This window comes from Mobula birostris, chromosome 9 (genome assembly GCF_030028105.1).
Source record: "Mobula birostris isolate sMobBir1 chromosome 9, sMobBir1.hap1, whole genome shotgun sequence".
Lineage (NCBI taxonomy): Eukaryota > Metazoa > Chordata > Chondrichthyes > Myliobatiformes > Myliobatidae > Mobula > Mobula birostris.
In genome coordinates this window covers 146855814-146882606 of record NC_092378.1, presented here as the reverse complement: position 1 = coordinate 146882606, position 26793 = coordinate 146855814, and the positions used below count along the sequence as shown (strand labels likewise).

The 26793-nt window shown below is 44.9% G+C and overlaps 1 protein-coding gene across 1 annotated transcript in view; it reads left to right on the top strand.

The window, feature by feature from the left end:
- LOC140203166 (Na(+)/H(+) exchange regulatory cofactor NHE-RF2) overlaps positions 1 to 26793 on the top strand; it is a 170603-nt gene that overhangs the window by 126153 nt on the left and 17657 nt on the right. Inside the window, exons 3-5 of the mRNA XM_072269071.1 lie at positions 9805 to 9984; positions 17995 to 18148; positions 21395 to 21438. Coding sequence (XP_072125172.1) covers positions 9805 to 9984; positions 17995 to 18148; positions 21395 to 21438 — 378 coding nt within the window. The remainder of the gene's footprint in view (positions 1 to 9804; positions 9985 to 17994; positions 18149 to 21394; positions 21439 to 26793) is intronic.

Here is a 26793-nt window from a genome sequence, read left to right as displayed (position 1 = left end):
CCAACCACTCTCTGGGTAAAAAAAACCTTCCTCTAATATCCCCCTTGAACTTCCCACCCCTTACCTTAAAGCTTGGTGTGGTGCAGGGGTGATGGGTTCCTAGAGATTCCAGTGCAAATCTGTGGGCTGTTCTGCCAGAGTTACGGGTGCTGTGCAAGTGGAACTTACTGCTAGAAATATCGGCATTATTTACACGACGGGGTTTCTGGTGATGAATTGAGTAAACAGAATCACGTTCACCCATTAGAGAGAACTGGAAGAGATAAGGTCAGCTGTCGGAAAACAAAATAAAATCTCCCTGTTCAAAAAAAAAACCAGGCCATTTTCCAATGAACCTTCATTTTCCCTGTCTTCATGCACCCCCCCCCCATCTTCTCTCTCCCCCGTCTTCTCTCTCCCCCGTCTTCTCTCTCCCCCGTCTTCTCTCTCCCCCGTCTTCTCTCTCCCCGTCTTCTCTCTCCCCGTCTTCCCCTCATCTTCCCCATCTTTCTCCTCCCCTTCTTCCTCCATTCCCCATCTGCTCCATTTCTCCATCTTTTCCCCTGCCCCCTTCAACATCTCAACATCTTCCCCCTCTATTTCCTTCCTTTCCTTCGCCCTTTCCAAACCCTCACAATGCTTGGTGACCTCACACGATCAGGGAGTAGAAGAAGCTCGGGCTTCATCTTTTGCTTTGCCTTCCCTCCCAGTTGAAGTGAAGCTCTGTTGAGTGTCGCAAATGCAAATCAAAATAATAAATGATGCATCCTGTGGCCAAAAAAAAACAGAACTGGATGCCAACTTTATTGAGAAAAAGGAAAGAAAGGGAACGGAATTGGGGTCAGTCCAGTTAACTCAGCAATGTTTTGTGTGTGGGTAGGATGGTACCATAAATCACTGTCAGAAAAACTCAAAGGTTCCAGTCCGGAATCATCAAGCAGTGAGGGCAATGATGACAGTATAGCCCTGGGCGCACTCTACGTTTCAATAAAGAGTTGTCACTAATAATAAGCAGCCCAGATTTATACTTCAGCCGCAGAATACTACACTATTGAACGCTGTCGAAGACCAAATTAAGTTCTTTAGGAGGAGGAAAAACACAAACAGATACACCTCCCAAAATTTTAAGTAAATTTCTATTTTGTACCAACTTCATCAGTTAGAAAAGGTGGCGTGAGACAGCTTGGAGTTGGGCCCTTTGGCCTATTGAATTCATGCCAACTATCAATCATCCACCTGAAACCCATCGAATGGCATAGATAGAGTGCATGTGGAGAGGATATATTCTATGGTGGGGGAGTCTAAGGGGTTAACATATGAGGGGCATTTGGAAGCTTTGGGCTTGTACTCACTGAAATTTAGAAGATTGCGGGGGGATCGCACTGAAATCTACCAAAATGTCAGAAGGACTAGATAGGGCGAATGTGGAGAGGATGTTTCCGATGGTGGAGTATCCAGAACTAGAGGGCACATCCTCAAAATTGAGGGCTGACCTTTTAGAACAGAGGTAAGGAGGATTTTTTTTTTTTTAGCCAGGGAGTAGTATATCTGTGGAATGTCTGCCACAGTTTGCAGTGGAGGCCAAGTCCGTGGGTATGTGTAGGGTGGAAGTTGATGGTTTCCTAATCAGTCAGGGCATCAAAGCAGCTGTATGGGCTTGAGTGGGGTCTGGGATCAGCCATGATGGAATGGTGGAGCAGACTCGATGGGCTGAATGGCCTAATTCTGCTCCAGTGTCTTGTGGTCTTATGGTCTAGGACCAGAGGGCACAGCCTCAGGATGGATAGACGTCCATCTAGAATGGGGTTGAGGAGGCATTTCTGTAGTCAGATGGTGGTGAATCTATGGAATTTGTTGCCATAGGCAACTGTGGAGGTCGTCATTGGATATATTTAAGGCAGAGGTTGATAGATTCTTGATTTTTTAAAATTCATCGCCAGCTAATCCAGCATTTATTGCCCATCCGTAGTTGCCCTTGAGAAGGTGGTGATGAGCTGCCTTCTTGAACTGCTGCAGTCCCTGAGGTGTAGGTACACCCACAGTGCTGTTAGGGAGGGAATGCCATGATTTTAACCCAGCGACAATGAAGGAACGGCGTTATGTTTCCAAGTCAGGATGTTGAGTGACTTGAAGGGGGATTTCCAAGTGGTAGTGTTCCCAGGTATTTGCTGTTCTCATCCTTCTGCTTGGTAGTGGTCGTGGGTCTGGAAGGTGCTGCCTTGGGAACTTTGGTGTGTTGTTACAGTGCATCTTGTTGATAGTACACACTGCGGCAACTGTTTGTCGATGGTGGAGGGATTGGATGCTTGTGGAAGGGGTACCAATCAAGTGGGCTGCCTTGTACTGGACGATGTCAAGCTTCTTGAGTGTTGATGGAGCTGCACGCATCCAGGAGAGTGGCGAGTATTCCATTCCACTTCTGACCTGAGCCTTGTAGATGGTGGACAGGCTTTGGGGAGTCAGGAGGTGAGTTACACACCGCAGGATTCCTAGCCTTTGGGATCACCTAGCTCTGGTAGCCATAGTGTTTATATGGCTAAACCAGTTCAGTTTCCTGTCGATAGTAACCTGTAGGACATTGATAGTAGGAGATTCAGTGAAGGTGATGCAACTGAGTGTCAAGGGACGATGGTTAGAGCCTCTCTTGTTGGAGATGGTCATTGCCTGGCACTTGTGTGGCTCAAATGTTACTTGCCATTTGTAACCCAAGCCTGGATATTGTCCAGGACCTGCTACAGTTGGGTGTGAACTGCTTCACTATCTGAGGAGTCACGAATGGTGCAGAACATTGTGCAGTCATCTGTGAACATCCCCACTTCTGACTTTATGACTGAAGAAAGGTTATTGATGAAGCGGCTGAAGATGGCTGGTCCTCGGACACTTCCCTGAGGAACTCCTGCAGTGATGTCCTGAGGATGAGATGATAGACCACAAACCACCACAACCATCTTCCAGGGTATGAAGGGATACAGAGAGAAGGCAGGAGATTGGGGCTGAGAGAGAAATGGATCAGCCTTGATGAATTTGCAGAGCAGACTCAGTTGGCCAAATGGCCTAATTCCGCTTCTTTATCTAATGTTCTTATTTCTTTCGCTACCATACACTAACTCATTTTTTAAAATTCTGGAGCACTGAGAGAGGTCATTTGGTTCATTCTGCCTGCCCTGACTCTTTGAGAGAAGACAGTCTCCTTGCACTTATTTGCCTTTTGATTATTGGCAAAGATTGGAGCATAAATAAAACTGCTGGAGCAGCATCTATGAAGGAAAACAGACAGTTGACTCTTCTGGTGGAGGCCCTTCATCTCGTCTAGAATTGTAGGAAAGCATTTTCAAGTTCAGTTCATTTTATTGACATTCAACCGTACACATGTATACCACCGAATGAAGCAACGTTCCTCCAAGCTAAGGTGAACAACACAGTACGGAAAACTTGCACACAAAGTAATATTAGCACAAATAAATTAACAAATGATAAGGTGCATTTGCCACTTCGTACGTGATGAGACCTGAGTGATGGCAGAGAGCTCAGTAGTCTCAGGACTTGGGGGAAGAAGCTGTTTCATATCCTTACAGTCTTTGTTCCAATGCTACAGTACAACCTGCCTGATAGTAGGAGGTTCAAGGAGACCATTTACGATACGTCAAGGAACCATTTACAACGCAAATCGAGGAACCAAAGTCAAAAAGTAAGCAGTATAACATTACAGGTGCTTTGTACGTGATGAGACCAAAGTGGTGGCAGGGAGCACAGTAGTCCAATGACTTGGAGGAAGAAGCTGTTTCCCATCCCAACAGTTCTTGTCCTAATGCCACAGTGCATACGCCGGGGTCAAACAGATTGTTGGATGGATGGGAGGGATCATTGACAATGCTAAGGGCCCTGCATACGCAGCTCCTGATAATAAATATCTGTGATGGGTGGAAGAGAGACCTCAATGATCTTCTCAGCAAGCTTCACAATCCTTTGTGGTGACAAAGAATTTTTTCTCCACAGGTGCTGCCTGACGCATCAAGTTCCTTCAGCATAAACACCAGATGTTGGAAATTCAGAGTAATGCACACAAAATACTGGAGGAGCTCAGCAGGTCAGACAGCATCTATGAAAAGTTTCTACTCTGTCTTCTTCCCCCACCTTCTTATTCTGCCTTCTTCCCCCTTCCTCTCCAGTCCTGATGAAAGGTCTCAGCCCGAAACGTCGACTCTTTATTCCTCGCCAGAGATGCTGCTCGACCTGCTGATTCTTCCAGCAGACTGTGTGTTACTCCAGATTCCAGCATCTGCAGTCTATTAAGTGTCTGTCATCCACAGAGCGGTCCTGTTGGAAAGGGTGGCCTCTTTGCACCACAATAACAAGATTGTCAAGGTCTTGTTTTTGTTGGAAGATGAACTTTCCAATGCTGAATGTTTCCAACCCTGCACAATTCTCCAGGAAATGCAGATGGGTGTGGAGAAAGTTCTCGACTATCAGTCAATTGGTTACCGGAGACCAGCTGATGGAGGAAGATGGTATCTGTTAAGGGTTGGAAAGTTAAGCCTCAGATGGGGGAGAAGGGATCATTTTTGTTTTATTTGTTCACAGGACATTAAAGTCAGAATCAGGTTTATTATCATTCAACTAGACTCAGCAGCCACATTATTAGCCACACCTATACACCTTGTTAATGCAAGTATCTATTCAGCCAATCATTTGGCAGCAGCTCAATGCATAAAAGCGTGCAGACACGGTCAAGAGGTTCAGTTGTTGTTCAGACCAAATATCAGAATGGGGAATAAATGTGATCTAAGTGACTTTGATTGTGGAATGATTGTTGGTGCCACACGGGGTGGTTTGAGTATCTCAGAAACTGCTGATCTCCTGGCATTTTCACGTACAACAGTCTCTAAAGTTTACAAAAAATGGTGTGAAAAGCAAAAGCACCCAGTGCGTTCTGCGGGCGAAAGTGCTGTGTAATGAGAGAGGTCAAAGGAGAATGACCAAACTGGTTCAAGATGACAGGAAGGCAACAGTAACTCGAACAACCACATGTTACAACAGTGGTGTGTTGAAGAGCATCTCTGAATGCACAAAATCTGGAACCTTGAAGTGAATGGGCTACAGCAGCAGAAGATCAGGAACGTACACTCAGTAACCACTTTATTAGGTACAGGAGATACAGTTGCAAGAAAAAGTTTGCGAACCCTTTGCAATTACCTGGAAAGTCTTGCTTCAATCTGTGTTGGTAGAGCAGCGTCTGTTGTGACTGTAGAGGTCCACACAGGAGTGACAGTCTCGGCTGCAGCAACTGCACTTGAAGGTGCTAACCTCCAGTGTTGTCTTGGTGCTTTGTTTTGGCGAGTGCACTTTTCTTCAGCAGCAAGCCTCAGCTTCTCTTCTTGTCTTTTTAGACCTCTGTGTAGTTCCAGCCTCCAGTGAGAGCGATCGCTTGTAATGTCCTCCCACCTCTCGACTCATTTTACTCATAAAATGTGGTCTGATCTTCATCTAAGTCAGACATCCCACCTCTCCTGGAAGTTCCAAGAGTCTCCCGCAATTTGATAGTGGCTCCCTGGTGCCCGCAAATAAGATACAATATCCCAGAAATCGATTTTTTTTGAAAGCGAGTGAGAGATCGAGAGAGAGATTGCGAGAGAGAAAGAGAAGGAGAGAGAGAGAGAGAGAGAGAGAGAGAACGAACGAGAACGCGCGCGCGCCATGGCAGAGTGTTCCAAAAAAAAAGAAAATATAAAATGTACATGATCCCAGACTACACTAAATTGTACCCCTGCCTAATAGGGGTCAAAAATAATGACAGTGTTGCTCGTTGCACTGTTTGCAACAGTGACTTTTCTATTGCCCATGGTGGGTTAAGACTGTAAAAGACATGTTGAGGTGAGTTTAACAGGTGTCATTCATTCATTAGCATAGCTAATGTTATTTAAACTAGCTGGCTAGCTGCTAAGGAGCTACTCTATTGGAGACATCCCACCTCCCGCAAACTGATGGTGCTACCTCCCTGAAATGAGTTTTTGCAGGGTGGGATGCCTGTCTAAGTCACAATAATATTCAAACACAACCTGCCTGAACTAATAACAGAAAGCCTTTGGACTGTGGGAGGAAACCAGAGGAAACCCACGTGGTTACGGGGAGAATGTATTATCAAAATGATTTGGCTATGTAAAAGAGGGTGTTGGCAGGTTGAATAAATGCACAAGAACATGGCAGAGTGTTGTACACAGAGAGGCCACTTTATTAGGTACCTCCTATCCCTAATTAGGGTGATGGGGTAGAGATACATCTCCAGCAAAGGAGGTGTAAGGCACTTCTTCCCTCCACTAGCCTGTAGGTCACACTTGGGCAAGGTGTAGTACCTGTTTAGTCCCCCTCGCCTGCCCAATCAGGGTCATGCGAAGCCATAGATGGTAGTATGAGCAGCTGGGGCATATCACGAGTCCTGGTGATGCGACCATTGACGCCAGGCAGACAATCTCTGAAAAGTATTACTAATGGTTGGGGTCACCCATCTTGTAAAGACACTGCCCAGAGGAAGGTAATGGTAAACCACTTCTGCAGAAAAATTTGCCAAGAACTATCATGGTCATGGAAAGCCCATGACCGCCGACATCATATGACACGGCACATGAGGAGCGAACAAACCCAATATAGTGACCTCTGAGTGTGTACTCATGGCATTCTGCTGCTGTTCACATCAACTTCAAGGTTCAACGTGTTGTGCATTCAGAAATGATGTCTGTTCAGAAATCTGATGGCAGATGGGGATGTATGTTGTACGTTGAGTGTAAGTCTTCAGGCTCCTGTACGTCCCTGATGGTAGCAATGAGAAGAGGTGACATTTGAGTAAACTGAACTTCAGTGAAGGTCAGTGTGTGGGGGGTGAAAGAAAACCTATCTTTTAGATGATGACACTGGAACACATTGCTGTAGTGATCCAGATCAGAATTAGATTGGGTATTATTTGTGAAAGTAGTTTATTTTAATCTACTGCGCTTACATAAGGTGCTGTACATCTAAGCTCTGCCTGACCTAGAAGAGCAGTCATCTGGCTGGTAGTTTCCCTGCCAGCTTGTCTCTGTAGCGCTTGGTGATTTTGGTCACATCCTCCGCTGCAGAATGTTGATGCTGCCTTGCTTCAGTTTAACAGATACATTATTTCGTGTGTTCTTTCTGAAGATTCCACCATTAAATAAACCAATCAAAAAATTACAATGTTTAAAAAAAGAATTTTATAAGCAGGAAGGCACGCTCATATTTGGAAGTATTCTCGGAACGGATTTTTAAAATGAGACGCCCTCAGGCTGGTTAAGTGAATTATTTCTGAAGTAGAATCTAATTTAAAAAAAATATTTTTAGTTTTTATTTAGAGATAGAGCATCGTAACAGTCCCTTCTGGCTTAACAAGCCTGCGTCACCCAACTCCACCCATGTGACCAATTAACCTACTAACCCGTATGTCCTTGGAGATGGGAGGAAACCAGAGCACCCGGAGGAAACCCTCGCAGTCACAAACTCCTGTGCCTTGACAGGAATTGAACCTGGGTCGCCGGCACCGTGAAGTGTTACACTAACCAATACACTACCATACCGTTTCTAACTTTTCAATGATCATATCCAATTGTGCTTCGTGCTAGGTTTAACGGCATCTAGTCACCTTTACAATTTACTTCTGTGTAAATGTTTGTCAAATTACATCTGTTTCATTCTGTAAAAGCTAACAGTGATTCAAAAATATGCATATTTAAAACAGAAAGTATGATTATGTTTGCTGGTGACACTACTGTAGTGGGCCATATAATATCTCAAATAATGATGAGTAGGAGTACAGGAAGGAGATGGGTTGCTTAGTGACACGGTGCCATGGCAACGACCTTTTCCACAATGTCGGCAAAACAAAAAAGCTGGTCATTGCCTTCAGGAAGAGGAGGGGGTGGTGCACATGGTACTATTTACATCAACGGTGCTGAGGTCAAGAGTGCTGAGAGCTTCAAGCTCGTAGGAGTGAACATGAGCACCTCCACATCCTCGGGAGGCTAAAGAAATTTGGCCCGTTCCCTTTGACCCTCACCAACTTTTATCGATGCACCAAAGAAAGCTTCCTTTCTGGATGCACCGCGGACAGGTGTGGCAACTGCGTTACCTGTGACCAATGGAAATCTTGAGCAACGTATACGGAGGGAGTTGAACGGTCGGCATCTTGTGCCGAAACCCTTCATCCTAGATGTTATATGTTCCTTTCCCTCCAGGTGATGCCTCTCTGCTGAGGTAGAACATAGAACACTACAGCACCCAAGAGTACCTTCAGCCGATGATGCTGTGCCGATCTTTTACCTACTCTTAAGATCAATCTAACCTTTCCCTCCCACAGAGCCCTCCATTTTTCCATCATCCATGTGCCTACCTAACGGTCTCTTAAATGTCCCTAATGTTTCTGCCTCTACCACCACTTCTGGCAGGGCGTTCCACGCAGCCACCATTCTCTGTCTTTAAAAAAAACTTGCCTCTGACATCCCCCCCCCCACCTTTTTCTTACCTCCAGTCACATTTTAATTATGCCCCCCACATATCAGTCATAATTAAATTAGAGCCAAAAATTGGCCATTCAGATATCTGATGGTGGAGGGGAAGAAGCTGTTCCTAAAATGCTGAGTGTGTATCCTCAGGCTCCTGTACCACCTCCTTGATAGGGGTAAGGGGAAGGCAGCATGTCCTGGGTGATGGGGGTCCTTAATGATGGATGCCACCTTTCAGAGGCACCAACTTTTTGAAGGTGTCCTTGATGCTGGGGAGGCTAGTAGCCATGATGGAGCTGACTGAGTTTGCAACTGTCTGCAGCTTTTCCTGATCCTGTGCAAGAAAACGGAAGCTATGTACCTGTTCTGTGCTGTACAAATCCATGACTCAATTTACCGGACTGTCACTGTGACCCTTTTGAATGCAAGAGATTAAATTCCAGTGAGAGCAATTCTCTTCTTTGACCACTAGTTGAACTGCAAGGTGTGATACTAATAAAGCATCGTCTGAATTTTGTTTTAAAGCTTGCCTTATGTAATTTGCATTGAGATTTTTCTCAGATGTTTAAAAACATAATCAAGAAAGATTCTGAGGCAGGGACCTCTGACTGCAGCTGAGAGAGATCGGAGTTATCCTTGAACACTCCCTCCAGTTGGTTGTCACAGGTTTTCAGGGCCTGATGCTTTGCAAGGGTTCACCCTCTTGAAAGGTGGTCTGACCGGCTTCTGAGACCGATGTCACAGGGTGGCCAGGAACTCGCACGGCTATAGTTTAATTCTCCCTTTTGAAGCGGGGATAAAAGGCATTCGGCTCATCAGGGAATGAAGCCTCACGGCCATTTATAATGCTTCTGGTGCTTTCGTAGCATGCCGACAACTTACCTGTGCATCTTTGGAAAGTATGTAGGAGGAAACCCAGATGGTCACTGGGAGGATTTACAATCTCCTTACAGACAGCAGAAGGAACTGAACCCTGATTGATGGTGCTTTAAGCGTTACGCTCACTGCTAAGCTACTGTGCCTCCCTATAATGAATCAAAATGGAGGAACTCAGCCAGTCAGGCAGCATCTATGGAGAAGAATAAACAGTCAACGTCTCAGGACTTACTGATGAAGGATCTTGGCCCAAAATGTCCACTGTTTATTCCTCTCCATAGATGGTACCTGACCTAGTGAGTTCCTCCAGCATTTTGCGTGTGTTGCTCTGGATGACCAGCATCTGCAGAATCTCTTGTGCTAATAATAAACCAGCTCCAGCATATTTACTCTGACTGGGAATTGCCACTAAAGGCATCTCTTGTGTTTCATTATGTTGCAGGAACTCAATGGACAAGCCAAGGAGCTGTGCCCTCGCCTCTGCTGCATGAAGAAGAGTCCAAATGGCTATGGCTTTAACCTACACAGCGAGAAAGCAAAGCCCGGCCAGTATATCCGGTCTGTAGACCCGGACTCCTGCGCAGATAAAGCTGGTCTTCGTCCTCAGGATAGAGTTGTGGAGGTAATAAAACCACTTCCCAGGCAATGAATGCACTGTGACTATTTCAATGGAAAAATTTAATTGTTGGCATTCCTACTTTTTTCTACCAGACTTATTTGAATCATTCAGGTAACACTGTCCTGCTATGTGGATAATGCTTCAATGGGCCAAATGGCCTAATTCTGCTTTTACAATCTTATGCAGAAGACTTAATCCTCCCTTTATTAACCTGTTTCCTTCTGGTATCTTATTTATTTAGAGATGCAACACAGAACAGGCCCCTCCAGCCCAACGAGCCACTATTTAACCCTAGCCTAATAACAGGACAATTTACAATGACCGATTAACCTACTATCTGGTACATCTTTGGAACATGGGAGGAAACCAGAGCACCCGGAGGAAATCGATGCAGTCACAGGAAGCACATCACAGACTTCACACAGGAAATGAATCCACATATGGGCTGTGAAAGCTTGAAATAAACATATGTTAATTGTGCCTAAATGGGAGCACTAATTAAATCCATTCTTGTATTACTTATTCATTATTCATTACAAAAGCCCATACTTGCTGGAGTTTAGAAGAATGAGGGGAGGGATCTCATTGAAACCTTGAATATTGAGAGACCTAGATGGAGTGGACGTGGAGAGGGGGTTTACTGTAGTGGGGGAGTCTAGGGCCCGAGGACACATGGACAAACATTTAGAACAGAGATGAGGAGGAATTTCTTTAGCCAGTGGATGGTGAATCGGTAGAATTCATTGTCACAGGTACCCAAGCCATTGGGTACATTTAAAGCAGAGGTTAATAGGTTCTTGATTAGTCAGGGGGAGGTCAAAGGTTATGGGGAGAAGGCAGGGGAGTGGGGTTGAAGGGGATAATAAATCATCCATGAAAGAATGGCAGAGCATACTGATGGGCTGAATGGCCTAATTCTCCTATATGGATGGTCTTATGAAAACACAAAACTTTTTACAGATGGTGTCAGAATTTAAGACAGCACAGTAGAGTAGTGATTAGCACAACAGTTTACCGTACCAGCAACCTTGGTTCAATTCCTACCATTGCCTACAAGGAGTTTGCATGCTTTCCCTGTTGACAGCATGGGTTTCCTCCGGGTGCTCTGGTTTCCTCCCACAGTCCAACGGCATACCAGTTAGTAGGTTAATTGGTCACTGGAAAATCGTCTTGTCGTTACAGTTCTGGTCACCGAATTATAGGAAAGATGTCAATAAAATTGAGAGAGTACAGGAGAGGTTTACTAAAATGTTGCCTGGGTTTCATCTCCTAAGTTACAGAGAAAGGTTGAACAAGTTGGGTCTTTATTCTTTGGAGCGTAGAAGGTTGAGGGAGGACTTGATAGAGGTGTTTAAAATTATGAGGGGGATTGATAGAGTTGACGTGGATAGGCTTTTTCCATTGAGAGTGGGGAAACAAGAGGAAATGAGTTGAGAGTTAAAAGGCAAAAGTTTAGGGGTAACATGAGGGGGAACTTCTTTACTCAGAGAGTGGTAGTTGTGTGGAACGAGCTTCCAGCAGAAGTGGTTGAGGCAGGTTCGATGTTGTTGTTTAAAGTTAAATTAGATAGATATACGGACAGGAAAGGAATGGAGGGTTATGGGCCGAGTGCAGGTCGGTGGGACTCGGTGAGAGTAAGAGTTCGGCATGGACTAGAAGGGCCGAGATGGCCTGTTTCCATGCTGTAATTGTTATGTGCTTATATGTTATATATTAGGCTAGGGTTAAGTCAGGGGTTGCTGGGCCATGAAGCTCGAAGGGCCTATTCCGCATTGTATCTCAGTAAAATAAAATTTTAGAAGTTCAGCTCTGCACTCTGACGCCCAGAACTGTAATAGCGTCACGCTAACTGCTACTCTACCGTGGCAACCCAAGAAAGTCAAAGGCATGTGGAATATTTTGTTCTCTGTTCCTTTTGTGAGCTTCCTTTTCTTCCAGTGATCTTTCATAAAACCACAAGACACAAGGTCATAATTAGGCCATTTAGCCCATCGAGTCTGTTCCATCATTCCACCATGGCTGATTTATTTTCCCTCTCAATCCTCTTCTCCCTCTAACCTTTGACACCCTTACTAATCAAGAACCTACCAACTTTCCCATTAAACATGCCCTGCAGGAATGAATTCCACTGATTCATCACCCTCTGGTTAAAGAAATTCCTCATACTGATTTAATTTAAATGTTTTCTTTGACATTTAATGTTATCTGTAACACTAAACTTTTATTTACTCTCACTGTTATATTCTTTCTGGATCAAGTTTATTATCACTGACATATACAGTACCATGCAAAAGTCTTGCGCACATACATATAGTTAGGGTGCCTAAGACTTTTGCACGGTACTGTAGTAATTTTATGTATTGCTCTGTACTGCTGCTGCAAAAAAAAACAAATTTCATGACATATGTGAGTGATGATAAACCTGATTCTGATGTAGGTCTCTATTGTGGACTGAGAGTGGGAATGGGGCAGGGAGAGGGGAATCATAGTTGAGACAAGGGAGAGGGGAGGGAGTGAGAAACACCAGAGGGATATTCTGTAATGAACAATAAACCATTTGGAAGCAAACAAACTTACATGATGTCTCAGGGCTGGGTGTGTCTGCATCCGCGCCAACCACCCCCCCCAACCCCCGACACTCCTCCTCTGCCAGCTGTCCCACAGCCCTCACCATTCCCAACTTGCTTTGTTCCCGACAGATGTACAAATTTTCTTTCTGCTCCACGCTGACAAATACATGTTGCAAAACACTTAGGCACCCCGAACTATATATAAGCCAAAGACTTTTGCACAGTACTGCATGTCATGAAATTTTTTATTTTGTGCCAACAGTACAGTGCAAGACAGTAAAAGTTATAAAAATATAAGGAATACTAAAATGGTGTTAATAGACAATAGACAATAGGTGCAGGAGTAGGCTATTCAGCCCTTTGAGCCAGCATCACCATTCACTGTGATCATGGCTGATCATCCACAATCAGTACCCTTTTCCTGCCTTCTCCCCATATCCCTTCACTCCGCTATCTTTAAGAGCTCTATCTAACTCTTTCTTGAAAGAATCCAGAGAATTGGCCTCCACTGCCTTCTGAGGCAGAGCATTCCACAGAACCACAACCCTCTTGTGTGAAAAAGTTTTTCCTCAACTCCATTCTAAATTGTCTACCCCTTATTCTTAAACTGTGGCCTCTGGTTCTGGACTCCCCCAACATCGGGAACATGTTTCCTGCCTCTGGACTGTTCAGAAGGCTGATTGCAGAGGGGAAGATGGGATTGAGAGGGAAAATAAAATTTTATTCAACCTCTCCTTATTGTTTGATGCTCTCAAATCCAGACAACATCCTGGTGAGCCTCTTCTACACCCCCTCCATGTTATTCTGTAATGCAGCAACCAGAAACGCACACAATACTCCAAATGTGGCCTAACTAAAGATTTCTACAGTTGCAACATGATATCCTGACCTTTATAGAGTCATAGAGCATCACAGCACAGAAACAGAGCCTTCGGCCCGTCTAGTCTGTACCGAAATATTATTCTACCTAGTCCCATCGACCTGTACCTGGACTATAGCAACCCCCATCCATGTACCAATCCAAATGTCTCTTAAATGCTAAAATCTCAAGGTTGAAGATGAATCTCAAGCTTGTATATGCCATACATACTTTGATAATAAATATACTTTGAACTTTGTAATCAAATCCACATCTGTCACTTGCACTGACAGCTTAATCCACTCTCTCACCACTCTCTAAGTGAAGAAGTTCCCCTTCATATTCCCCTTGAACATTTCAGCTTTCACCCTTAACCCTTGACCTCTAGGTCTAGTCTCACCCATACTCAGTGGGAGAAAAAGCCTGCTTGCATTTACCCTATCTATACCCCTCAGCATTTTGTACATCTCTCTCAAATCTTCCCTCATTCCTACACTCCAGGGAAAAACATCTCAACCTAGCTTACCTTTTCCTGGAATTCGACCCTCAAGTCCTGACTGTGTGCTTGTAAGTTGTCTCTAAGCCCTCCCCACCGTTGAAGGCAAGCATACCATCCATTGTCTTCATCATCCTATCTGGTTGTGTTGTCACTTCCAGGGACCCTATGGACTTGCATCCCAGGCTCCCTCTGTACATCCATACTCCTGGGGGTAAATTAGTAAATTGGTTTATTATTGTTAAGTGTCGTGAGACGCAGTAAAGGGCATGCCAACTGTACAGGTCGCTTCATTACAACAAAGCATTACGTTTGCACGAGGGAAAAGCAATGACAGTAGACAATAGGTGCAGAAGTAGACTGTTCAGCCCTTCAAGCCTGCACCGCCATTCTGAGATCATGGCTGATCATCTACTATTAATACCCGGTTCCTGCCTTGTCCCCATAACCCTTCATTCCCCTATCCATAAGATACCTATCTAGCTCCTTCTTGAAAGCATCCAGAGAATTGGCCTCCACTGCCTTCTGAGGCAGCGCGTTCCACACCTCCACAACTCTCTAGGAGAAGAAGTTCCTCCTCAACTCTGTCCTAAATGACCTACCCCTTGTTCTTAAACCATGCCCTCTGGTACTGGACTCTCCCAGCATCTGGAACATATTTCCTGCCTCTATCTTGTCCAATCCCTTAATAATCTTATATGTCTCAATCAGATCCCCCCTCAATCTCCTTAATTCCAGCGTGTACAAGCCCAGTCTCTCTAACCTCTCTGCGTAAGACAGTCCGGACATCCCAGGAATTAACCTAGTGAACCTACGCTGCACCTTCTCCACAGCCAGGATGTCCTTCCTTAACCCTGGAGACCAAAACTGCACACAATACTCCAGGTGTGGTCTCACCAGGGCCCTGTACAAATGCAAAAGGATTTCCTTCCTCTTGTACTCAATTCCCTTTGTAATAAAGGCCAACATTCCATTAGCCTTCTTCACTGCCTGCTGCACTTGCTCATTCACCTTCAGAGACTGATGAACAAGTACTCCTGGATCTCTTTGTATTTCACCCTTACCTAACTCCACATCGTTCAGATAATAATCTGCCTTCCTGTTCTTGCTCCCAAAATGAATAACCTCACACTTATTCACATTAAACGCCATCTGCCAAGTTTCTGCCCACTCACCCAGCCTATCCAAGTCACCTTGAATTCTCCTAACATCCTCATCACATGTCACACTGCCACCCAGCTTAGTATCATCAGCAAACTTGCTGATGTTATTCACAATGCCTTCCTCTAAATCATTGACATAAATCGTAAACAGCTATGGTCCCAATACCGAGCCCTGTGGCACCCCACTAGTCACCACCTGCCATTCCGAGAAACAACCATTCACTGCTACCCTTTGCTTTCTATCTGCCAACCAGTTTCCTTTCCATGTCAATATCCTCCCCCCAATGCCATGAGCTCTGATTTTACCCACCAATCTCCTATGTGGTACCTTGTCAAATGCCTTCTGAAAGTCAAGGTACACCACATCCACTGGATCTCCTGCGTCTATCTTCCTGGTTACATCCTCGTAAATCTCCAGTAGATTAGTCAAGCATGATTTGCCCTTGGTAAATCCACGTTGGCTCGGTCCAATCCTGTCACTGCTATCAAGATATGCCGCTATTTCATCTTTAATAATGGATTCTAGCATCTTCCCCACTACTGATGGAGGATAAATGTGTATCAAAAACAGGAGGGAATCTGCAGATGCTGGAAATCCAGAGCAACCCACACAAAATGCTGGAGGAACTCAGCAGGTCAGGCAGCATCTCTGGAAACGAATAAAGAGTCAACGTTTCGGGCCCGAGACCCTCCCTCAGGACTGAGAAGTAAGGGGGAAGATGCCAGGATAAAAAGGTGGGGGAGGGGAAGAAGGCTAGCTGGAAGTGGGTAGGTGAAGCCAGGTGGGTGGGAAAGGTAAAGGGCTGGAGAAGAAGGAATCTGATAGGAGAGGAGAGTGGACCGTGGGAGAAAGGGAAGGAGGAGGGGACCCAGGTGAGAGGCAGGTGAGAAGGAGGTAAAAGATTGGAGTGGAGAATACAGGAAGTGGGGGGCAGGGGGAGAAATGTGTGTTTACGGGAAGGAGAAATCGATATTCATGCCATCTGTTTATTTTCACTGCTGTTCGCCATGAAATGTGTTGTTTTGTGACAGTAGTGCAGTGCAGGCACAACATGTTACTATAGTAATTTGTTTAAAATAAAGTGCAGAAGAGGAAGTGTTCACAGGTTCATGGACCGTCCAAAAATGTGATGGTAAAGGGCAAGACACTATAATTAAAACACTGAGTGTGCATCTTCAAGTTCCTGTACCTCATCCCTGAGAAGTGGGCATGTCCCAGATGAGGGAGGGTCCTTAATCATGGATGCCGCTGCCTTCAAGCATCTTTGAAGATGTTCTTGGGGGTGGGAGGCTTGTGCCTATGATAGAGCTGGCTGCGTCTACAACCATTTGAAGCCTCTTATGATCCTCCTGCCTACTGGAGCCTCCGTACCAGACTGAGATATAGTCAATCAGAATGCTTACCACGGGGTATGGAGTTAAATGGTACACGGCACAGGGAAAGAGACAGACAGATGCAAGAGATGCCAAGGGTCCAACTTAACATAGCAAAAGAGAAGATGGCAACGCAGCGCGCAGCGGCCACTCCGGAATGAATATTTGTTATTCGTTAAGTAGGATGCCATGCACAATCCTGATTTGATGGAGACGAACGTGAGAAGCACAGAGGAATATCTGGTGAAACTTCTGAAATGCCTGTTTTGCTGCTGCTGCTGCTACTGTGCAATCCAGAATCTCCGGAGGGGAAGGCCCCAAGTCCTCTGCCTGTTGCTTGGCGGCCAGGGCCGGGGTCGAAGCGCTCGGCAGAGATGGTGCTCGGTGTCGGAGGGCTGGTCGGAGGCTTGAAGTTTTCGGAGGGACTCAGGCGTCGGCTGTGGTCGGGTGCTTCCAGGGTGCTGCATCAGCAAGTTGCGGCGCTGGAGGTTCATGGCAGGGAGAGTTTTTCTTCCTTCTACTGTCTGCGTGAGATGATGGGGCTATCGGGACTTTGAGACTTTTTTTACCGTGCCCATGGTCTGCTCTTTATCAAATTACGGTATTGCTTTGCACTGTTGTAACTATATGTTATAATTATGTGGTTTTTGTCAGTTTTGGTCTTGGTCTGTCTTGTGTTTCTGTGATATCATACTGGAGGAACATTGTATCATTTCTTAATGCGTGCATTACCTAATGACAATAAACGAGGACTGAGTATCCTCGTAATCTAATCTAATCTAGCCTATTGGACCATTCAATAGTCTTAAAACAAATTAGCTGTCCTTGAGCCTTGTAGTACAAACTTTCAAGCTTTTGCACTTTCTTTCCAATAGGAGGGGTAGAAGAGATAATGTCCAGGGTTGGTGAGGTCTTTAACTATTGGGCAAATTACTGAGGCTGCGAGAAGTGTAGATAGCCTTGTTCGTACCACAAGGCTCATGGAGAAGGAAACTGGTTTCTGTGATGTGCTATAACACTGCATTTTCTTGCAGTCTTGGGCAGAGCAGTTGCCATACCGAAGCTGTGATGTATCTGAACAGGATGCTGTCCAGGTTCTGCTTCCCATTCACTTATCACATGTACGGTGAAACGCGTCATCTGCATTAACAACCAACACTCTCAAGGATGTGCTGGGAGCAGCCCGCCAATGTCACCACACCTTCTGATGCCAGCATTGCCTGTCCACAGGGCCCAGCAGAATGACACAAGCAAGAATAAAACAAAACAACAGGAAAGCAAGCCATTCTCCTCCCACTCATCCCCCTCAGACAGGTCTCTAGTACCAGGATAGGCTGCCTCAGGGTCTCCAGTCCCTGGCCCCGAGCTTCATGTGCTTCAATAGAACTTGGTGAGGGTCAAAGGGAGCATGCCAAATTTCTTTAGCCTGCTGCCAATGTGAAGAAGAGTTGTCAAAAATCATCTTCTGCTAATCCCACCATTCCCTCCCCAGAGTATGAAGCCCTTTAGTGTTCTGGAAAAATAATACACCCGTCTTCTCGTTGCTTGTAGGTGAATGGGGTCAACATTGAAGGGAAGAAACACAGCGAGGTTGTGGCCTGTATCAAAGCCAGTGAAGAGGAGGCCAGGCTTCTGGTGGTGGACCCGGAGACAGATCAGTACTTCAAGAAACTGGGAATAACTCCAACTGAATCGCATCTGAGAGGTGGGAACTAGTATTGATGTGGTTTGGTGTAGTGGGTGAGGAACAGGCAATGCCCCTGCCCCCCCCCCCCAAATCTCCTGATATATTTGTAGCCTATTCCTCCACATCTGCCTCAACTCTAGTTCTCCCAGCTCCTATCTTTGGCCAGTGGGTGGTTGGGGTTCCAAAGTGGAACATTTGGAGATACAACACATTAACAGGCCATTACGGGCCAACCAGCCCACGCTGCTCAATTACACCCATGTGACCAATTAGCTTCCAAACCCGTACATCTTCAGACTGTGGGAGGAAATCGGAGCGCCTGGAGGAAACCACACAGTCAAGGGGAGAATGTACAAACTCCTTACAGACAGCGGCAGGAAGTTGAACCTGAGTCGCTGGCACCCTAATGGTGTTACACCAGCCATTACACAACCATGCCACCCCAATCTTTGGTCGTGGGTTGCTGGGGTTCCAATGAGAGGAGTCTTTTGTGGTTCTAAACACAGAACATACAGTAGATGAGCACAGCACAGGAGCAAGCCTTTGGTCCACAATACTGTGTCAAGCTAATTAAGGATTTGACCCATAATCCCTCTGCCTGCGCACGGTCAATTTCCCACCATTCCCTGCACGGTTTTGTGCCCATCTAAATGCCTCTATTGTATCTGCCACCATCTCTGCCTCTAGCCACACATTCCAGGCAACCACCACTCTGTGGTTAAAATAAGAACCTGCCCTCACCCAGATCTGCCCGTCGCCCCCCTCACTTGGGTCCCACCTATCACTCACACCCCTCCATTCCTCCAACCCAACTCCACTTGGCCCCTTTCTTTCCAGTCCAGGTGGGAGCCAATCCACAACACCTGTTGTCCATTTCCCTCCACGGATGCTGAGTTCCTCCAGCACCTTCTGCGCTCTGCCAGCCCTATGACAGCAGGCTGAATCTGTTCCCATGCTGTGGCCACGGGAGCGGCATGGCTGTTGGAGCCGCTGCCTCATGGTGTCAATGACCTGTGTCAGATTCTGACTTCTGGTGGTCTACGTGGAGTTTGCATGTTCTCCCTGTGATGGTGTGGGTTTCCCCTGGGTATTCTGAATTCCGCCCATGCTCGAGGACGTGGAGATAGGTTAATCAACCACTGTAAATCGACCCTTGTGTACAGGGGTGTGGTAGAACCTGGGGGTGGTGGGGTTTGGGATTCGATTGGACTACAGGGAGAATGAAATGGGATGAGTGTAAGTGGTGGGATGGAGATGCGTCTCGACCAAAGGAGGTGAGAGGCACCATTTCCTTCACTCCCTCCTTTGGCCATCTCCCTTCTACCCTCTGTGAGGATAAAGGGTCTTGACCCAAATTGCAACTGTCATAGAGTCACAGAAAAGTGCACCACAGGAGCAGGCCCCTTGGCCCATCTAGTCTGTGCTGAACCATTTAAACTGCATATTCCCATCAGCATGCACCAGAAAAATAGCCCTCTGACCCACCATCTATGTACCTAACCAAACTTCTCTTAAACATTGAAATTGAGCTCACATGCACTATTTGTGCCAGCAGCTTGTTCCACACTCTCATGACCCTCTGGGTGAAGAAGTTTCCCCTCATGTTCCAATTAAACTTTTCACCTTTCACCCTTAACCCACGACCTCTGGTTATAGTCCCACCCAGCCTCAGTGGAAAAACCCTGCTTGCATTTACCCTATCTATCTCCTTCAAATCTCCTCAAGATCTTCTACATTTCAAGGAATAAGGTCCTAACCTATTCAACCTTTCCTTATAACCCAGGTCCTCCAGACCCAGCAACATCCTTGCAAATTTTCTCTGTACTCTTTCAACCATATTTACATCTTTCCTGTAGGCAGGTGACCATTTCCCTCTACAGATGCTGCCTGACCTGCTGAGTTCTTCCAGCATTTTGTCTTTGGCTCATGTCATTCATTATGGCCTACTTCAGTGGCCGCAGAACTTTATTCATTCACCAGTTTGCCTCGCTGTCTTCTGCTCTCTCATATGTTCACCTAGGCTCCCCTAACCCAAGAATCTCTCCCAGAGGGTTGGAACTCTCTTCCTCAGAGAGCTGTGGGGACAGATTCATGGAACAGGTTCAAGGCCCAGATAGCCAAATTGAGGGGGGGGGGGGATACAAAGATCATGGGGATCTACGTGAAGTGGAGTTGAGTCTGCTGTCCAATTCGCTATGATTTAATTGAATTTGCGGAGGAGACAAACCATAAACGTCACTGATATGCTGCAAAGGCCACATCAGTGGAACTTCCAGGGAGAAAACCGACATGCAAGTTCTCTTCAAAGAACTTAGTTGATATTAACAAGCAGTACACACTAAGTGAAATTTGTTATTACTTTCTGTCATCAAACAATCACTTGTATGTAGCCAAATTGGTAAATTGGTTTATTATTATCACATACACATAGATACAGTGAAAAAGCTTACTTTGCATGCCGTCCATATAGTTGAGGTTGTACGGGGCAAAGGCAATATTTACAAGTTAAATCAGCTTAATCATAAGCAGATCTACAATAAGATATGGTGGTGGGGTGGAGATACGTCTCTACCAAAGAGGGTGTAAGGCACTCCTTTCCTCTGCAAGCCTGCAGGTCACCCTTGGGCAAGGTGTAGCATCTGCGTAGCTCCTGATTAGGGTCACGTGAAGCCATAGATGGTACATACCACGAGTCCTGGTTATGTGACTGCTAGTGCCAGGAAGACAATCTCTGAAGAGTATTGATAATGGCTGGGGTCACCCGTCTTATAAAGGCACTGCCCAGCAGAAGGCAATGGCAAACCACTTTTGTAGAAAAATTTGCCAAGAATAATCACGATGATGGAGAGACCATGATCGACCACGTCATAGGACAAGGCACATAATGATGATGAGTGTACATGTGTGCTTGATTGCGAGCATGGACTTGAGGAGCCTAAGAGCCTTATTCCATGTTCTATAACTTGCCAGAATGGAGTTTTGTTAGTTCTCCCGTTAAAGATACAGGAGATAAATTTTGATCTTCTGACCTCCAGGTTGCTGATTGAACACTATAATTACTCATGTGTGCTATAGAACCACTGTAATTACTCTGTCAAGAGTTCACTGCGCTTTCTGCACTTGTTTAGAAACATTTTCATTTCCCTTTCTATATATTAGCATTTCAACAACAAAATAATGATTCAGGGACACTTAGGGCAAGCTTCAGAAAATCATTGAAGTGATTTTCTATGCATCCATTTTATTTTGTCTTTTTTATTTTAGGGCCCTTGCCACTGCCACTTGCAAATGGATCTCCGCGGACACAGGTGAGTGACTGAAAGCGTTTACACCGAATAATGGAGTAGTCTTAATGGCACCACTTTCGGGAAAACTTCTGACTGGAAAATGCTCCTCTGGTTCTGGATCCCCAGCTTCCTTTGTAATTATCTCCAGTCCTGATCTTAATCTGTACATATCTGACCTTTGATGGTCGTGCCCAGGACTTCTTAGCACCAATCATTCGGTTACAGGAAGTTGGATACACGTTTGCCCATAGTGAGACGGCCTTTGCAACTGAACACCTTTGCTCTATCAGCCAAAATAGTCAGGATCTCCCAGCAGCCACACACTTTGATTCAGCTTCCCATTGCCGCACCAAAATATCAGTCTGTGGCTTCCTCTACTGCCACAGGGAGGTCAAACACAGGCTGGAGGAGTAACACCTCTGTCCGGACAGTCTCCAATCTCAAGTCAAGTCAAGTCACTTTTTTATTGTCATTTCGACCATAACTGCTGGTACGGTACACAGTAAAAACGAGACAGTGTTTTTCAGGACCATGGTACTACATGAAACAATACAAAAACTACACTGATTTACACTGGCATGAACATTGATTTCTTTAAATTTTAGTAACCACTCCAGCCTGTTTCTCCACAATTCACCCAGCACCATTTTGTTGTTCCCCCATTCTGGTGGCCCTCTCACCCCCGTCTGTCTCACACCGTTCCTCTACTTGTAACATCAGTGCTATTGCCACAATAAAGCTAATTTTCACAACATTTTTACCGTGTGCACGCATGCCCATGATAAGAAATTTGAAATTAAAAATTCTTAATCATTCCAACATTGTGTACATCCCCTAATTTCAATGCATTAGATTAACTTTTTTCATTCCCCATTCTGGTATGGCTCTTCCCTTTTCTCTTCTCCTACCACTTTCCTCACCAGCCCATCACTTCCCTCTGGTTCCTTTCTTCTTTCCCTTTCTCCCATGGTCCACTGTCCACACTTGTCAGATTCTTTCTTCTTCTTCAGGTCTTTACCTTTTCCACCTATCACCTCCCAACTTATCCCCCGTCCCTCTCTCACCCACCTTCCCCCCTCACCTGGTCTCACATCACCTTCTAGCTTATACTTCTTCTGTTGTGTATTTAATATTTCAATAATATTTGAGTAATCGTGTGTGTGTGTGTATATATATATTTGACTAAACATTATTTGTTTAAATAATTTATTTCAGGTTATACATGAATTGCATACATCATCATATTACCACATGATACATGCACAACTCAATTAAAGTAAAAACAAAGTTAGACTCATATTACACCCTCCTGTGTCTTCCTTTGAATTAGTTTAATGTTTTGAAGTTAATAAACCTAATGTTGTCCCCTCTCCCCCACTTTCTTATTCTGGTTTCTGCCCCCTTCCTGAGGAAGGGGCTCGGCCTAAATGTTAACTGTTTATTCATCTCCATGGACGCTGCCTGGCCTGCTGAGTTCCTCCAGCAGTTTGTGTGTTTTGCTCTGGGTTTCCAGCATCTGTAGCATCTCTTGTCTTTGCCTTGTGATCAGTTTGCAGATGTTTGGATGATGGAGGGAGTTGAGCTCCCAGCACGCTTGACATTGACGCCCATGCTTCAGATTGTCGGCAAACCTATAGGCTGCATTTGGCTCGAGCTAATTTGCAAATGGTTTGGGAACTGACACTATTCAGATAGGTGCCACACAAATGCGAATTACTGGACCACATCAGAGGTGTTCACAGCACAAGAAGAGGCCATTTGGCTCCCAGTCAGAGAGAAATTGAATTTAGGTTAATCTCACGATGGAGCTTTTAAACCTTGACCCTGTAGGTAACAGCTGTTTATATGGGTGATGACCATCTTTCTTCCTGCTCCATGATACTGTGCAGACAAGAGCATTCTCAAGACTGCAAATCAAATTCCATTTACATTTTAGATTGCTGACTAATTGCATAGAGTAGATTACTTCCTGTTTGTTTTTTTTGAGTATAACCATATAACAATTACAGCACAGAAACAGGCCATCTCGGCCCTTCTAGTCCGTGCCGAACTCTTACTCTCACCTAGTCTCACCGACCTGCACTCAGCCCAGAACCCTCCATTCCTTTCCTGTCCATATATCTATCCAATTTAACTTTAAATGACAGCATCGAACCTGCCTCAATCACTTCTGCTGGAAGCTCATTCTACACAGCTACCACTCTCTGAGTAAAGAAGTTCCCCCTCATGTTACCCCTAAACTTTTGCCCTTTAACTCTCAACTCATGTCCTCTTGTTTGAATCTCCCCCACTCTCAATGGAAAAAGCCTATCCACGTCAACTCTATCTATCCCCCTCATAATTTTAAATACCTCTATCAAGTCGCCCCCTCAACCTTCTATGCTCCAAAGAATAAAGACCCAACTTGTTCAACCTTTCTCTGTAACTTAGGAGATGAAACCCAGACAACATTCTAGTAAATCTCCTCTGTACTCTCTCAATTTTATTGACATCTTTCCTATAATTCGGTGACCAGAACTATACACAATACTCCAAATTTGGCCTTACTAATGGCTTATACAATTTCAACATTACATCCCAACTCCTATACTCAGTGCTCTGATTTATAAAGGCCAGCATACCAAAAGCTTTCTTCACCACCCTATCCACATGAGATTCCACCTTCAGGGAACTATGCACCATTATTCCTAGATCCCTCTGTTCTACTGCATTCTTCAGTGCCCTACCACTTACCATGTATGTCCTATTTTGATTAGTCCTACCAAAATGTGGCACCTCACACTTATCAGCATTAAATTCCATCTGCCATCTTTCAGCCCACTCTTCTAACTGGCCTAAATCTCTCTGCAAGCTTTGAAAACCTACTTCATTATCCACAACGCCGCTTATCTTAGTATCATCTGCATACTTACTAATCCAATTTTACCAACCTATCATCCGGATCATTAATGTATATGACAAACAACATTGGACCCAGTACAGATCCCTGAGGCACACCACTAGTCACCGGCCTCCAATCCGACACTCAGTTATCCACCACTACTCTCTGGCGTCTCCCATCCAGCCACTGCTGAATCCATTTTACTACTTCAATATTAATACCTAACGATTGAACCTTCCTAACTAACCTTCCGTGTAGAACCTTGTCAAAGGCCTTACTGAAGTCCATATAGACAATACCCACTGCTTTACCCTTGTCAACTTTCCTGGCAACCTTATCAAAAAATTCAATAAGATTTGTCAAACATGTCCTTCCACGCACAAATCCATGTTGACTGTTCCTAATCAGACCCTGTCTATCCAGATAATTATATATACCATCTCTAAGAATACTTTCCATCAATTTACCCACCACTGACATCAAACTTACAGGCCGATAATTGCTAGGTTTACTCTTAGAACCCTTTTTAAACAATGGACAACATGAGCAATATGCCAATCCTCCGGCACCATCCCCGTTTCTAATGACATTTGAAATATTTCTGTCAGAGCCCCTGCTGTTTCCACACTAACTTCCCTCAAGGTCCTAGGGAATATCCTGTCCGGACACGGAGACTTATCCACTTTTATATTCCTTAAATGCGCCAGTACTTCCTCTTCTTTAATCATCATACTTTCCATAACTACCCTTCTTGTTTCCCTTACCTTACACAATTCAATATCCTTCTCCTTAGTGAATACCGAAGAAAAGAAATTGTTCAAAATCTCCCCCATCTCTTTTGGCTCCGCACATAGCAGTCCAGTCTGATTCTGTAAGGGACCAATTTTATCCCTCACTAACCTTTTGCTATTAATATAACTGTAGAAACCCTTTGGATTTATTTTCACCTTACTTGCCAAAGCAGCCTCATATCTTCTTTCAGCTTTTCTAATTTCTTTCTTAAGATTCTTTTTACATTCTTTATATTCCTCGAGCACCTCATTTACTCCAAGTTGCCTATATTTATTGTAGGTCCCTCTCCTTTTCCAAACCAAGTTTCCAATATCCCTTGAAAACCATGGCTGTCTCAAACTTTTAACCTTTCCTTTCAACCTAACAGGAACATAAAGATCCTGTACCCTCAAAATTTCACCTTTAAATGACCTCCATTTCTCCATTACATCCTTCCCATAAAACAAATTGTCCCAATCCACTCCTTCTAAATCCTTTCGCATCTCCTCAAAGTTAGCCTTTCTCCAATCAAAAATCTCAACCCTGGGTCCAGTCCTATCCTTCTCCATAATTATATTGAAACTAATGCCATTGTGATCGCTGGACCCGAAGTGCTCCCCAACACATACCTCCGTCACCTGCCCTATCTCATTCCCTAACAGGAGATCCAACACTGCCCCTTCTCTAGTTGGTACCACTATGTATTGCTGCAAAAAAGTATCTTGCGCACATTTTACAAACTCCAAACCATCCAGCCATTTTACAGAATGGGCTTCCCAGTCTATGTGTGGAAAATTAAAATCTCCCACAATCACAACCTTGTGCTTACTACAGATATCTGTTATCTTCTTACAAATTTGCTCCTCCAATTCTCGCTCCCCATTAGGTGGTCTATAATACACCCCTATAAGCATCTCTACACCTTTCCCATTCCTCAATTCCACCCAAATAGCCTCCCTAGAACGGTCCTCTAATCTATCCTGCCAAAGCGCTGCTGTTATATTTTATCTGACAAGCAATGCAACAACTCCCCCTCTTGCCCCTCCGATTCTATCACACCTGAAGCAACGAAATCCAGGAATATTTAGTTGCCAATCACACCCCTCCTGCAACCATGTTTCACTAATAGCTACAACATCATATTTCCAGGTATTAATCCGTGCTCTAAGCTCATCCACCTTTCTTACAATGCTCCTAGCATTAAAATAGATGCATTTAAGAAACTCTCCACCTCTTACTCTCTGTTTATCCCTAATGGAGCAAACCACTTTGTTATCTTTTTCTTCCTTCTCCCCTACATCTTCGGCCTGAGTGCTCCCATTCTCTGTCCCTTGCCTATCCTATGTCACACACTGTCTACTAGCTTTCTCTATTTGTGAACTAACCTCCTCTCTCTGCTAGTCTCTTCAATGTGATTCCCACCCCCCAACCATTCTAGTTTAAAGTCTCCCCAGGAGCTTTCGTAAATCTCCCCGCCAGGATATTAGTTCCCCTAGGATTCAAGTGCAACCTGTCCTTTTTGTACAGGTCACACCTGCGCCAAAAGAGTTCCCAGTGATCCAAAAACTTGAATCCCTGCCCCATGCTCCAATCCCTCAGTCACACATTTATCCTCCACCTCATTCCATTCCTACTTTCACTGTCGCGTGGCACAGGCAGTAATCCTGAGATTACTACCTTTGCGGTCCTTTTTTCTCAACTCCCTTCCTAACTCCCTATATTCT